The sequence below is a fragment of the Zingiber officinale genome, chromosome 6A, assembly GCF_018446385.1.
Source record: "Zingiber officinale cultivar Zhangliang chromosome 6A, Zo_v1.1, whole genome shotgun sequence".
Taxonomy (NCBI): Eukaryota; Viridiplantae; Streptophyta; class Magnoliopsida; order Zingiberales; family Zingiberaceae; genus Zingiber; species Zingiber officinale.
The window spans coordinates 12,615,635-12,630,738 of NC_055997.1; the positions used below are offsets into that span (position 1 = coordinate 12,615,635).

General features: G+C 37.4%; 2 protein-coding genes across 2 annotated transcripts; both read left to right on the forward strand.

Moving 5' to 3' along the window:
• The first annotated feature begins 680 nt into the window (after window positions 1-680).
• Window positions 681-6,968, forward strand: LOC121995846 (auxin response factor 5-like). The gene is made up of 14 exons (XM_042549621.1): window positions 681-1,439; window positions 1,581-1,693; window positions 1,932-2,030; window positions 2,119-2,175; window positions 2,580-2,732; window positions 2,797-2,881; window positions 3,036-3,126; window positions 3,363-3,527; window positions 3,608-3,727; window positions 3,844-3,919; window positions 4,026-4,161; window positions 4,461-6,037; window positions 6,128-6,318; window positions 6,565-6,968. Exons 1-14 carry the CDS (start codon window positions 1,361-1,363, stop codon window positions 6,662-6,664), a joined length of 3,042 nt encoding a protein of 1,013 aa, XP_042405555.1. The 5' UTR covers window positions 681-1,360; the 3' UTR covers window positions 6,665-6,968.
• Window positions 6,969-7,638: 670 nt separating this feature from the next.
• Window positions 7,639-14,836, forward strand: LOC121995847 (zinc finger CCCH domain-containing protein 30-like). Its single transcript, XM_042549622.1, has 4 exons — window positions 7,639-7,920; window positions 13,089-13,301; window positions 13,412-13,536; window positions 13,615-14,836. The coding sequence occupies exons 1-4, from the start codon at window positions 7,663-7,665 to the stop codon at window positions 14,594-14,596; spliced, it is 1,578 nt and encodes a 525-aa protein (XP_042405556.1). The 5' UTR covers window positions 7,639-7,662; the 3' UTR covers window positions 14,597-14,836.
• Window positions 14,837-15,104: the final 268 nt, after the last annotated feature.

Genomic DNA, 15,104 nt, shown 5'->3' on the forward strand with positions numbered 1-15,104 from the left:
TCATTCCACCCCTGGTGGCCCCGTCGCCATTGATGCCTTCTGCTCACCGCATCCAATGCCCATGCATGCTTGCAACCAGATACCGTCCAAGTCGCTGTTCCATCGGCGAATTGATGCTTCATGCACGCTCCTTGCGTGCGAAACCACGTAGATGACGATGCAGACTGCACTCCTCCTCGGAGTTGGCGCAAAAATTTTCCCCGTTCTTCTGCTTAATTTGCGTGATGGATAGATAAGCTAAATAAATAGCCCGGTCAAAGCTGAGCTTTTTCTGTGCCAATGAATTGCCGGCCTTGCACGGGAAAGTGCAACCCGGATTAGATTGTCTGAGATCGCAGTCAAGTGAAGATTTGCTCCATTCACGCAGAAAATCGCAGAGCATACCCAACGCGCCTGGGGCTCAACTGAAGAGATTGATGCTGCGTTTAGAGTGATTTATTTGCATATTTTTAGACATTAAGTACAAGAACAAGAACAGTGAGCTGTTTCGTTCTTGCTGAGGCTCTGCAACAACGACTCTGTGGCAGGTCACTGCTTTCGTGTAGTTCTCGACTTTGCCCGCTGCTGTGCCTAAAGCTGCCACGAGTCAGACAACATGCCATGAGAAAAAGAAGCCACTTTGCTCTCGAATAAGAATTTGTTGCTCCGATAAAAACAATTTGGAATGGGATTAGATAAAACGATGGATGATGAGAAGAGATGCGAGGATTTGGATTCGTTTACACTATTTGGAATGGTAGAAAGGTTAAAAAGGGTACGTAGGGAGAGAGAGGGGGGTGAATCATGGCGTCTTCCATCATCGAAAGGTCGGTATCTTTATGGCGAAAAGAGAATAAAAAGATAAAAAGGAGCGCCCCGAATTCGACCACTCATTGCGATGCTGCTATAGTTTCGCGTGCTTCTTTGGCTGGCAACAAAAAATTCCACCTTTTTCTTCTAACGCATCTTGTGGCCCTCTGCCTCCTCTTCATCATCAGCTCGACGACGAAAACTTGCATTCGCATTCGCCGCCCACGTCACAATCTAGCTCCTCATAAGTCGATTGCTTGTTACTGTGGCCGTAATCTGTTTCTTCTTCTTCTTCCTGCGAACTGGGACAGTTTGGTCTCTTGCTACTTTGGCTTCTCTGGCCTTGGATTTTTCTGCGATTTCGCCTCTTTTCTGTTGGTTCGATGTGTGCCCTGTTCCTCAGCGTTCTTCCACTAAAAATGAAATTTTAATTCTCCATGCTTCACAAAGATGCAAATTTGACGACGTTGAAGGATTCTCATCAGAGGGATTCAAAATGCGGCAACAGCGGCTTTGCTCTCAGTCTTCACATATCTCACACTAGAAACTACTCTAAAACTACAACTTGAAAATGTCTTCCATTAGTCTAAATAATGCAGCTGCACTGCTCGATGAAATGAAGCTGTTGCGAGAAGCTCCCAATAAGTCAAGTTAGTATCTTGCTCGCATGTCATAATTCTTGCGTAATGTGTAACTCTTGCAATTATCCAAAGCGTGTGCCTCTGTTACTTAGTTTTATGGTGTTCATCCTGGTGTTCTTGCTGTTGAAGCAACCAATTTGGGTTTTGCAGGCGCAAGAAAGGTGATAAACTCTGAGCTTTGGCATGCCTGTGCTGGGCCACTTGTATCATTACCCCAACCAGGCAACCTTGTCTACTATTTCCCACAAGGGCATAGCGAGCAGGTTAATTTCCTTCTTTCCTTAACATATTTTCAAAAGTTTCAACATCCATGATACGATCTATTTGCTCAAGAATCCATATGGATAGAACTTCAAGCTTTGTTTTCGCTTAAAATTATGACTAAAAGTTCACATTTACACAGCGTATAGCTACAATGAGACATGATCAGTTTTTTGTTGCTTCTAAAGTATTTTACAAACAAGTATTTATTTCTTGAGTATTCTACTGGCACTCTGCTAGGTGACTGCATCGACTAGGAAAATAGCAAATTCACAGATCCCTGCCTACACAGATCTCCCACCTCAGTTGATGTGCCAAGTTCATAATGTTACGTTACATGTGAGAATACTTTGACTGAAGTTGTCAATCCACATCTTTTCAGAAAAGAGTTATTTATATACATTGTTGATTTTGGCATCTGTTACAGGCCGACAAAGAGACTGATGAAATATATGCTCAGATGACACTTCAGCCTGCCAATTCTGTAAGATACTCACTTTTCATCATGGTTTTTTTTTTTTTTAAAATGTTGTTCAGTGTGTTGCAATCTAAGAATCAATATCTTTTGTTGGTTAGACAGTATCAAAAAATTAGAATCATTTTTTGCTTGTGTGATACCTTGTAAGATTTATTGCTTGGTGAACAGATGATGAACAACTCATCTATATTATAGAAAAGTAAACCACTAGAATGCAGCAACATATGAGTATTTGAGTATTCCTATTAGTTTCCTTCAAAGTTAGAGCTGTTCAGTAACACCTGAGAACACTTAGTGACATATAAGATGGCCTCAGAGTGAAAGATTTAAAATGGTCATATGGTCATGTCATTTTACAAAGTTCCTCAAAGGCTCAAACAACAATACATGAATCTGTTTTCCCATTTCAGGAAAGTGATGTTTTCCCCATCCCGGACCTTGGTTTTGGTAAATGTAAGCATCCATCTGAATTCTTCTGTAAGATTTTAACTGCAAGTGATACTAGCACACACGGTGGATTCTCTGTACCTAGAAGGGCTGCTGAAAAACTATTTCCACAATTGGTGAGTAGTTTGTGAATTCTTTGTTTCTATCATGTGCACCTCTAAATCTGCTTTCTTTTTCCAGGACTATTCTATGCAACCTCCAAATCAAGAACTTATTGTTAGAGATTTGCATGATAACTCCTGGACATTTAGACACATTTATCGTGGTATGAAAATTGGTGTTTTGGGAACTTAATACAACTTCATTTTAAAGAAAAAAGTTTATGCAAAAACATCCTTTTTAATCCTAATTGGTGTTTTCTCTCATATGCATTTTCTACTGGCATAGAGTTTTTATTCTTGTGCTGCTCTTCTTTCCAGGACAGCCAAAGAGACACCTTCTTACGACGGGATGGAGTCTGTTCGTGGGTGCAAAAAGACTAAAAGCTGGTGATTCTGTATTATTTATCAGGTGAAATAACAATTTGCTCGCCTGTACAACAACTAGGATTAGTGGCATATTAAACATGTTACAATACAAATTGCTCTTATCCAAATAGTCGAACAACTTGGTCATATGCTGAGTACTAGTAGAATATTTATATTGGAGTTGGCTGGTTTATCACTAGACTTTTTTTTTCAGCTATTGAGTCTGAGAAAGTATTCCTCCGGATATAAATAGGAACTGATGCAACTTTTGATTCATAGGGATGAGAAGTCTCAGCTACTCTTGGGTGTTAGACGCGCCAATCGAAAGCAAATATCCCTGCCATCATCTGTACTCTCTGCAGACAGTATGCACATCGGTGTCCTTGCTGCTGCTGCTCATGCTGCATCAAGTCGGAGCCCATTCACTGTATATTATAATCCTAGGTACAATGGATTCCTCTTTGTCCATCTTTCCTGCTTCAAACTTCAATTCTTAGTTATTAGTCTTTATCTGAATTTTTCAGAGCATGTTCTTCAGAGTTTGTAATTCCTTTAACCAAGTTCCATAAAGCTGCATATACCCAAATATCAATTGGGATGCGATTTGGCATGACGTTTGAAACCGAGGAGTCAAGCAAACGCAGGTTCTTATTCTAATATAAGAAAGTCCAACTTTAGTTTCTAATACTCCTCATATAGTCGATGCTTAATACCTACACCATATGCAATTTGGCATGACCGTTATTGGTCATGTTTATAGATACATGGGCACAATTGTAGGCATCAGTGATTATGATCCTCTAAGATGGCCTAATTCAAAGTGGCGAAATTTGCAAGTAAGTCAACTCTAATTCATTTTTGTTCTTGAAGTTCTTAGCATTCAGTAATATAGGGTGATGCAGCTCCCATGTGCCTAATATTTGCGACTCATATAATTGTCAGGTAGAATGGGATGAACATGGTTATGGAGAGAGATCTGATCGGGTCAGTGTATGGGAAATCGAAACCCCAGAAAGCCTTTTTGCTTTTCCTAGTGTAGCTTCAACTTTAAAAAGACAGTGTCTTCCTGGATATGTAGGTAAGCTTTCATGTTTTCCTAGTGTAGCTTCAACTTCAAAAAGACTGTGATTTTGGGTAGAGATCCAAATCACCCTACAATGAAGACAAAGTCTTCATCTTTTTTCACCACCAGTTTTATGTTCTGCATCTTTTCTCTTTAATTCTTTCATATTAATTTGATGAAATTTGTTGTCTAATAATTTTCTATTGTTTGATAGAATGGGATTTTTCTCTATAAGTTGTCACAGATCTAACATCTTTGTCCTTTTGTCGTGCACTTTGATTTAATAAGATCCTGATTGTCCTTGTATTTTGTAGGTCCTGCCATAAACAGGCATCTAGGAAATCTGAAAACCTTACCGAATCCAAACAGCAATGGGAACATCGATCCACAAAACTTTGCCGGCATTGGTCCAGAAGAATTTCTTAGGTTTCTCGATAAGTCATGTAATCCTAACTACAATGGTCTGCTTGGGCACCATCCATCAATATATGCCAATATATTGCAAAATGCCAGAAGTAATGAATTTTACAGAAACATAACTATGCCGGCTTTAGGGACAACAAGAAATTCTACCAAACAAGTGGTCGGTTCAGCAGCAATTCAACAAAAACAGCATTTCCGTCTGCAGCAATCGATGTTTGTTTCTGGAAATGTAATCCCACAAGAACATAGTTCGATACCCCAGGGTGTTGAATCAGATTTTACCAGAACCAATGTTACTTCACTAGTATCGAGCACTGAAGAAGCCCTTCCAGCAGAAGATGAACAAAATTTTCATGATCATGATGTAGAGGGTGTGAATCCAAATAACCCACAAATGAGTGAAAGTGCATCATTGCATGAGTCTGTTTGTCAGCAAGCGATAGTGTCCGTGGAACCGACTGTTGAATTGGAAGAGAAATCAGAAAACATGGTCAAATCAGATTCTGGTGACATACTCGAATGCCTGGAAGAATTTGTGAAACATCAAAATGAAGAAAATTCAACAGGTTCAGGCTCTTTCAGTGATCGCAGGAATACTGATCATGTACCCGTAAATCAAGATTTACAGGTGACAGAACAAGGTCATGGCAAATTTGTTCATCAGCAGCATAATGAAACTTTAGCATCGGTTTCACACGGGTTCAACGCAACACAATCATCTGATATCACTAACTTAAATAACTTATTTCTGCATCATGACTACCCGCATCATGTCCCGGGCCATGATGCTTGGAGTATGCAGCATTCCTGTCTGCAACCCTTCGTAGGTTCGTCAAAGAAACTGGAATTTCCTTACATGAGCATCAAGTCAGATTCCTATGTATCTTCTACCGGAAATGGTGCAACTTGCTCTACGGATGTGTCTTTTATAGCGGATCCCCGTGCTTTTGAGCCCATTCAGACATTTCAGCTTCCATGCATTTCAGATTCGCAGACCCCTCAGCGCTTCACGACTAATAATCAAGAATATTTAGGCAATCAATTGAACTCAATTGATGATGAGCTAGTCGTCCAAGGTATTTTATCGTCTGAGGTTCAAGGAGAGTGCAGTTTCATGCATGGTATATCCAACTCATGTGGGATAATGGACTTATCGGAGGAAAGCAACAACCAGAGCAATGCAATTAACAATCTTCATGTTCCAAATATGGCCATAGAAGGCCTGAATAACTTGGGGTCTTCAGAGTTTCATATTCCTCCAGTGATGCCCCTTTGCAACTTCACTTCGAATCATGAAACAATGTCTCAGATTACTTCGTCAAGAATGACAGATTCAGCCTTTTCTCTACAAGACATCCCTGACAGCTCCGCAGGGACTTCAACCAGCAGCATGGCAGCGAATGATTACAACCTGTACCGAGGATCTAGGAAGCAAACATGTCAACAACCTTTAAGAACATATACTAAGGTGAAACAATTAGTGCTCAAACTAAACTACTAAAATCCAAATGGACCTTTTTGTTTTCTTCCTTACATGTTATTCATCTATGCTGAACAGGTTCAGAAACTTGGATCGGTTGGAAGATCCATTGACGTGATGCGTTTCAACAATTACCGCGAATTGAGATTGGCCATATCGTGCATGTTTGGATTAGAGGGACAACTGGATGATCCACGAAGCTCCGAGTGGAAGCTTGTGTATGTGGATTATGAAAATGATGTTCTCTTGGTTGGAGACGATCCATGGGAGTATGCACTCTTTCATCTTTCTCTTGCAACTATCAATAGTTACTAATCATGCTAAAATAATCACTTTTTCTTGCATTCTCAACGCTTTGATCATACACAAGCTATTGTTACTTTTAATTGCTCAAGCATCGGATTTTCGATAACTTTATGTCCAGTTCATGAAATATTCACACATAAAAGGATTTAGTAAATGGGTTACTGCTAAATGAAAAAATTGATGTATAACATTCACTTGTGTGCTTGTAGGGAGTTCATCAACTGTGTTAGATGCATCAGAATTTTGTCACCTTCTGAGGTACAACAGATGAGTGAGGATGGCGTGCCGCTTACGGATGGCTTTGCATAAACCATTGAACAAATTGATGTACATTGCGCAAAACATCAGAACCAGAGCTTGATCATGCCTGAGATCACGAAGCAAGAGTGATCTTCTAACTTATTAGGATTTTTTTTTCTTCATCCCATCTTGTATATTATTGTATTTTTCCCACCTAGGTTTAGGGCATGCCTGTTGGAGAGATTCATGTATTGTTGTATGAATGATGTTGTATGGAACGGAGACATGGGTGATGATGTTAGTTTTAGCACTGAGATTGCTCATTCCTGAGTAGAAAATTAAATACATCTATGGGATGATGTCGTTGAGCTTAGAGATGATTTCTACATTGTTGTCCCTTAGTTTGCCTTGCTTTCCTATGAACTAGATCTTTGCTTAGACTATCCCTATTTTTTTTAAAAAAAAAAAATTCTATATAAACAGTTCTATCTCACATTTCATCTATCAATTAAATCCAAGAAGTGGCATGACTCCTATACGGCATCCTAGGATCACTAGTAGCACTATAGGTGTGCAATTAGACTCCACTATCATCCGAGTTGATAAATAGTGATTTATTTGTCACTTGAGAATGCGGGGTTGAATCGCGGGACTGTCGGAGTGTAAATCTCCGGATCCTGTGCATCTCATCCCATCCACTATTTGTCTGCTCGGTTGTCATGATTTATCTTTCTCCTGATAGTCTGAGATCAGATGTGACAGGGACGTTGGGACGAATAATTTTACCTTTTACCACTATAAGTGTGCAATTCTCTCTACCTTGTTCCTCCTGGAGGTAGAAGTTCTTGATATTAATAATAATATATTTTGTAGCTAACTTCTAAATTTTCAAAGTATTTGTTAATAAATTTTATTTTTTTATATTTTATATTTAAAAAATAGTTAATAATTCAACTTACGGATTCAGATCAACCGATCTATTACCGGCCTCGCGTACTGAATGATGCTATTTATTTTCGGAAATTCCTAAAAATAGTAGAAAAACAATCAATTATTAATGAAAAGGCATGTCCAAATTCCAGCGGCGCAAAACGGACTCGCTCGCCTGCCTGCCTTCGTTAGGGTTTGGTTCTTCCCCTTCTCTCCCGAAACCCTCTAGAAGAGATCGTTATCGCAGTTCCCCCTCCCTTTCTTCATCCGCCAGGCCAGGAATCGTTGCCTTGCTCGGAGCGGTCTGCTGCTCGTTTAACTTCTTCATCGGGTCGTGTTGCATGGCTGGATTGAAGCAGTTGAAGAGGGTTTCCTGGGCCAGAGAGTTGAATCAGGTAACAATCGAACTGGATCCATCCCGACGCTATGAATCTCCGGGAGTGCGCGATTTCTGCTGATCTTGCTTTCGGCTCGTTGTTTGCTCGCCCTTGCCCTTTCTCGATTATGACCAAGTTTCTTGTTGTTGGGATTGGGGGTATCGAAAGTGCCGATCGGCGCAATGTTATGAGTTTTTGTATTCCTGATTTCGAAAGTCGCCGTTTTCTTTTTAATCTGTTGTTTTATTTCGCGTGTAGTTAAAATTTCCTGCCTTTTTTAATCGATTTCCTGGTTTGGGTTGGTGGTTAACTCTTCATTTATTTGTTTGGTAAGATTTGGGCGAAATGTTTAGCAGGAATTGGATGGAGAACTGGCAGTACCAAAAATTGCCTGTTACGAACAAAGGAATTAATTCGGATTCTATCATCAGAATTAAGAATCACCATGGATAACAAACTAATGAATGTGACTTCAGTATCAACTAACAATTGGATGTTTATGTAGGTTCCAATTCTTCCTGTAAAAGTTGTTCACATCTTGCAGCGGAGCATCAAGTAATAAGTAACAAACATTCCCAACTAAAATGTTCCCGGTGATGTGAAAAATAATTAAAATACTGTCCAAATGAAAGCCACAAATTATTGTTGTTTACTTTTTCCCCTCTAAAGAAGTCCCTTGTAGCTAATTTTTAACAAAGATTTACCTTGATCACATTCACAAAAGATTTCCCATATAAGGAATCTATTACATTATTGGATGCACATACTCATTGCTCATAGAACATCACTTTACTTGAACGTCATGATCAACTAAAATGATCAAAGTGAATTTAATAAGTATATTTCTTACCAAACTTGTTTTCTAAATCTTATTTATATTTCCTATTATGTTTTTGCTCATTTTGTATGCAATTGTTTGCTTATTATTCAATGTCTGAGCTAAGTTTCAACAATTAGTTGTGCAATTTACTATGTAAGTATTGACTAGCCAGACATGTCATTGTTGACATAAAAGAACTAGCATACTGTTCTATTTAGAAAGTTTAGTTGCTAACTATCATTTCAGCAAACCAATAGATAGTTTCTTAAAATACTAATGCAAGAACATGTAATACAAGTTTACCAATTAGTTATTTGATCTCTTCAAAAATCAATTTAGATTTGAGGCATTGTCGATTTTATGTAATTAATCTGTGATGATGTGGTTAAGACAGATTGCTCTAAACTCAATACTGACTTCATCTTAGATCTTTCTGAAACATAATAATTCTGTACTGTTTGGTAAACCCATTGACCAAACATGAGAGCAAGTGACAAAGTAATAAAGTATTATGTCTTTCTTTTTGTCTGTCCTTGTTTTTTTTTACACACAAGTAAAAAATAAGAGCACTCACCTAAATTAGAAAATACTTAAAATTACCCTCTCAATTTGAAAAATTCCCAAATCAAGTCCATTCCACTTTTATTGTACCAAAATACCCTCCCAAGCTATTTCACCAATGAACTTGATTTAAAAATTAAACTATTTGCTAAAATAACTCGAGTTACTGAATGATTTTCATTTTTCCAAAAAATAAAAATAAACAGATAAAAATCTATTCAAGTCAATTGGTATTTGTCTTTTTTAATTAAAAAATAAAAATATTTTGCTAATTTCAGTTTATCAAGTTTCTGCCCATCATGATGTTTCACCAAACAAGTTAACAAAATGAGTTTGATTAGTTTTTCCAGTTTTAAAAAATATTTTAAAAACTTACCCATAGAATTAATTGGATTATTACCTCTTCTATAATTTTTTTTTCCAATTATTTTGGTTCATCAATTGTTTCAACGAACTTGTATTTCAACTTGCTGCAAAATAACTTAATGAACTGAAATATTTCATTTAAAAAAACATGAAAAGTGGCAAACGCCTATTTATCTTTAGTGGGTGTTAGTAAAAAATCAAGCTGTTTTCACAGAACAACTTGGTGGAATGAAATTAATAATAAAATTTCTTTTTGATATTTTTAAAATATATTTCATAGTATTTCACCAAACTAATGAAGCTATTTAGTGAAATAACTTGTGTAACTGAAACCATTCATTTTTTTTTCAAAAAATAAAATGAAAAATACATGATAATTTAGTTCTTATATTATTTCAGTGCATCAAGCTGTTTCACCATACAACTTGATAGAATGAGATTGATTAATTTTGTCTTTTAATTTTTTTTTTAAAGAAATCTTACACATCAAATTAAACGAGCAATTGCCTATGGCGTATTACGGAGGATTTTCTCCCTAATGGATAGCGGACCCGAGAACGTTAACTGTCAGGATGGGCTTCATGATAATCAAAGTTGTTTCACCATACAACTTGATAGAATGAGATTGATTAATTTTTCCTTTTTAATTTTTTTAAAAGAAATCTTACCTATAAAATTAAACGGACAATTGCATACGGCGTATTATGGAGGATTTTCTTCCTAATGGATAGTGAACCCGAGAACGTTGACTATCAGGGCTTCCATGTGCATTTATCTGATTTGCCAAAGTGACCGGTGGGAAACTTTTATGGGGCCGGGCCGACCACCTCTAGGATTAGTCGAGCCAAAGGCTTGGATACCTAGTGCCAACTAAAAAAAAAAGGGGCAATTGCCTCCTCTATAAATTTTTTTTCTGAATTATTTTGGTACGCCAAACTATTTCATCATACAACTTGAGTATCAAGCTGCTATTCAACTTTAAAAAATAATAATAATAAGACTTGAACACCTATTTAAGTCTGGTGGGTTTTTTTCTTTATAAAATGATTTTTTTTTCCTAATTTCAGTGCATCAAGACATTTTTACAAACTACTTGTTGGATTGAAATTAACTAACAAAAAATGTAAAAAAAAAATTAACTATAAAGTTAAATTGGTATTTACCTCATTTTGTATTTTTTTTGGGAAATCTTCCAGCCACAAATGCTGTTCTGTGAAATAGCTTGATCCTTGATCAAGTAAGAATCATGTTTTTTTGACAAAACAGTGGATGGTATTTTGGTCTCGAAAAATGGGATGAGCTTGATTAGGGCATGTTGCTCAAATAATAATGCATACAATCATTCTACTCGAAATGCTTTGCCACTGAAAGCACAATCTGATCTTGTTACTAGCATCCACAAGAAAGTAAGAAAGTAAAAGAATTGATTATCTCCAATATATTCTTTACATGCCAAGCTGCCAGCAATTCTCATAAGCAGTGAAGCTGGAAAATTGGAACATTTTTAGTGGACACATACATTTATAGTATTAAATGGAAATTTAATCTGTAATGAAGTTTAACTAATATCTTAATGAAGGGAAAAAGGAGTATGGATCTAATCTTATTTTTGAAGGTGAAATCATTTTTTGTGCCATTGTCATATGTTAGGCATTTTTTCCTTTCAGATTTGGAATAATGGTTATTCTTGTCCTACATAAACTAAATTAATAATGAATGTTAGAGAAAATCGGACATGGATTGCTGATGATGCCATTCTGGCTCCTGTATGTTTTGCATCAATGGTTTGTGATTCATTGGCAAAGATAAGTCCAGTGTTGCTTGATTTTTGAAAATTTTTGCTGAGATTTTAAATGCTGGTATTACTCTTTTCATTTAAAGAAGACACAACTTATAGAAAATCTTTTTGTAGTAGATGGACAGGTACAGTAAATTAACTGAGATGATTACGGAGAATTTAGTTGTTGGCAATGGATTTATATGAAGTGTAACTGCATTGTTGTTTGCTATTCACATATGTGAAATATCTGCCATTTTAATAGTAACTGTTCCAAAAAGTAACTTGACATTTGCAAGTCAATTTAATACAATAATGTTAAGGAAACTCTCTGAGAAGTTATACTTGTTTTCGTTCATTCATACCAAAGGAATTGATCTTAGATGAAAACTAACAGTTGTTATCTTTATAATAACAATAAGAAGCCATGAGCCACATTTTTTGAGGATTGGCTATATGACTTTGATCCCATTATTCAGTCTAAGTAAGATTGTTTCTCTAGTGATATTCAGATATTTAATTTTTCTTTCCCTCACCATTTTAATTGATTTACCTTGGTATGCTTGTAATTTGAATGTTATTGAAGAATTAACTCAAATAACTGGTGAGATTTTGCTCACACAAACCAGATTTTGATGGTTTGTGCTGGTTTGAAAGTATTGATAAACACACTGTTTCATGCCAAGAAAGTTTAAGAGACCACATTTGGTTATGTCTTCTTGTAAAATGAAACTTCATTCTTCAACTGAGCATAAATCCACTATCTGAATGAGCTAGAGACTTGAAATTTTCTCTTCTTCAAATTTGTCAATAATTTTAGTTTGTACTAGTTTTTTTGCGTCACTAATCCTCTTGGCATCTTTGTAAATCTCAAACATGGCCCATATCTGTAAGATCAGTATGACCTGCTTTTACTCACTTCTTTTTCTATCTATCTTAATTCTTCATATGCGTGGCCATCATCTTTTCAGCTTGTTTGTGCTGTATGAGGAATATCTTTCCTGCAACTGAGCTTGTACTTTTCCCTAGGATTTATTTTTTCTCCATATGGAGTTGAACTAACATCATTTTTTTAAATCTATATCTGGGCTTTGCTTGTAACTTGAGTTTTTTTGGCTATGGCAATAGAATCAGAATCTTAACATGATAGGATAGGATAACACAACAAAGGTCAAGTCGTTTCCAGGGTCAAACCACCGAATGTTAAGTGTTGTCCAACACACTCTTATATTAAATATATCAAAGCACAATAAAATATACTATACCTCCATTGAGAATTGCAACAAACCATGATTATTTAGTGAAACCTTCTTAACATCTAAAGCTGAAAGTTGACAAAGCAAGTTAGAGATCACAAATGTGCAAAGTATACTTGCAACAAAAGATGTCTATCATTATGCAAGTAACTAACTTGCAAAAGCAACAATTCTCCATCTTTGTGAGCATTACCTTGATTAATGAAATAATCTACAACCAAAAGAAACATATCTTGCTACGAACATGAGTTCACTAAATGATAGGCTAATTAGCATCAGTGTGGATCTGTAAGTTTTATTTTCTGAATTTTTCATTTGCTTGTTCTCAATTTGATTCTTCAGATGATAAACTTATTGCTACAAATTACTAGGTTAATTATGATTATTTCTTCCTCTTGAATAACAGGTAAGATTATTTTTAGCAGAGGATGCCCCTGCTCTCTCTGGATTGGGGGCCCAAGATAATCTCCAAGCAAAGGGCTCATGGCTATTGCATTCTTCCAGCATCAGCAATGATGATTCTTCTCTTCCTCCAGGCTTTGAATCACCTCATCCTGCATATCAATTAAGATCTCAAGTCACACAAATCCCTTTGGCCGAGTGGAAATGTCCTCTCAGAGTAAGGAATAATCTGTTCAGTTTGCATTTCATGAAACGTTTATATTTAATTTTGTTACATGGAGAGAGGCTTGTGACATCGCATGTGCTCATCTGGACTTTCAATTCTAGATACTTCTGAGTCCAAAATGGTTAGTAGCTGCTGGAGCAGAAAGTGAGGAAATTGCTATACAGAATCAAAGACAAATGAGAGTGCTTGAAGCAATCTATCCGCGTTCAACTTCTGTACCGCCAAAGTAAGTTAGCTTATTGTTGAATGTGATTTTAATACCTTTTACCAATCTCAATTTGTCACCTGAGTCCAAACAACACAGTCCTTCAGTTTCATCCGAGGTGCAAGATTCATTTTGCGATGACTCCCAAACACTAACCATCCCTATAACTGCTGTTGAAGATGAAGATCCATCAGAACAATTAGAAACTGGATCCTCACTGGGCCAATTCCAACGAACAAGTGCTCAGAACATACAACAATATGATATTCCAGCTCATACCTCAGCTACAGAACACTCCCATGGCGATGCTTTGCAGTCTGCCCTAGCCATGGCTCAGGGCGATACAGCTGCTGCTAGGATTTTAGGCAGCACAGAACCTGATGTTGTCGCAGCTGCTTCTGCTGCATTCACAGCAATAATGAAAAGCAATGAGCAAGGAAACATGATCGACCGTGACCTTCTGATTACTATCCTCACCAATCCTAGCTTAGTGGGGAAGTTGGTTTCGGAGTATGGAACTGCTAAAGAATCTCAGCCAGCTTTGGCTTCTTCATCCATCTCATTCTCACATCCATCTCACTTAGTCCAACCCCCAGCTCACCCTCCTTCAGTTCCACCTTCAGGAATTCCTTCAATAAGTAACCGTGCACCTCCCCTGCCAGGTTATCGAACTCCACAAATGTATCCTTTGCCAAGTTCATTGCCGCCCCCAGTTATGCATGCTCATACTGTGCCATCCCTTCCTGTCCCTTCAATCCCTCTGAAACCTATGCAGAGTGCTCAAGCGGTCATTAGAGATGCAAATTATTTGAAGAGCTTAGTCCAGCAACATGGCGGCGAGAAGCCAGATGCTGTTATGGTGGCTGGGAATGTTGTTGATTTAGTAAACTATGGCCCCAGCCATGTAAGAGAAGTAAGACCTAAGATCCCTAGGCCTTGCGCCTTCTTCAACACGCCTAAAGGGTGCTGGCATGGGGCGAACTGTTCATATCAGCACGATGGTTCTCTACCGCCAAGAACTGAACAGCCGAGAGGACCAAAGAGAATTAAGTTAGATGGAGGGATTGTTAACAGGAACTAAAGTGCTCACTTTCTGTTCGACTTTGTGGTTCGTTCTTTTTTTCTTCTTTACATCATTGTTATCATTCGTCTGCTCGGAAAAATACCTGTGCGAGTGCTGTTCACTGCCTTACGATCCAAAATATTGTCGAACCGACAAGAATTGTGAATTTGTTAAACCTCATCATATGCATATGCATATGCAGGTGAACTCCATAGTTAAAAAGGGTTGATTAAGTAATATCAATATTCAAGAACGTAACACTGGTGGGGCTTTGAAGTTTTGGTTAAATCTGTCTAATGAACTATAGATTTCTACAGTCCGATTATATTCCTATTTATCTTTTGAGTGAGTTCGAGTCGAGTTCAATCTCTAATTGGTTCACCAAGCAGCAACATCAGAAGCGGGACCACGGTGATCTTCGCCGCCAATGGGAACGTACGTAGAGGGACGAGTGGGTCCTTCAGCTCTAAACCGATAGGGGTAATGCAAAAGATCGATAGAGTGAAATCCACAGTAATAAAACCTT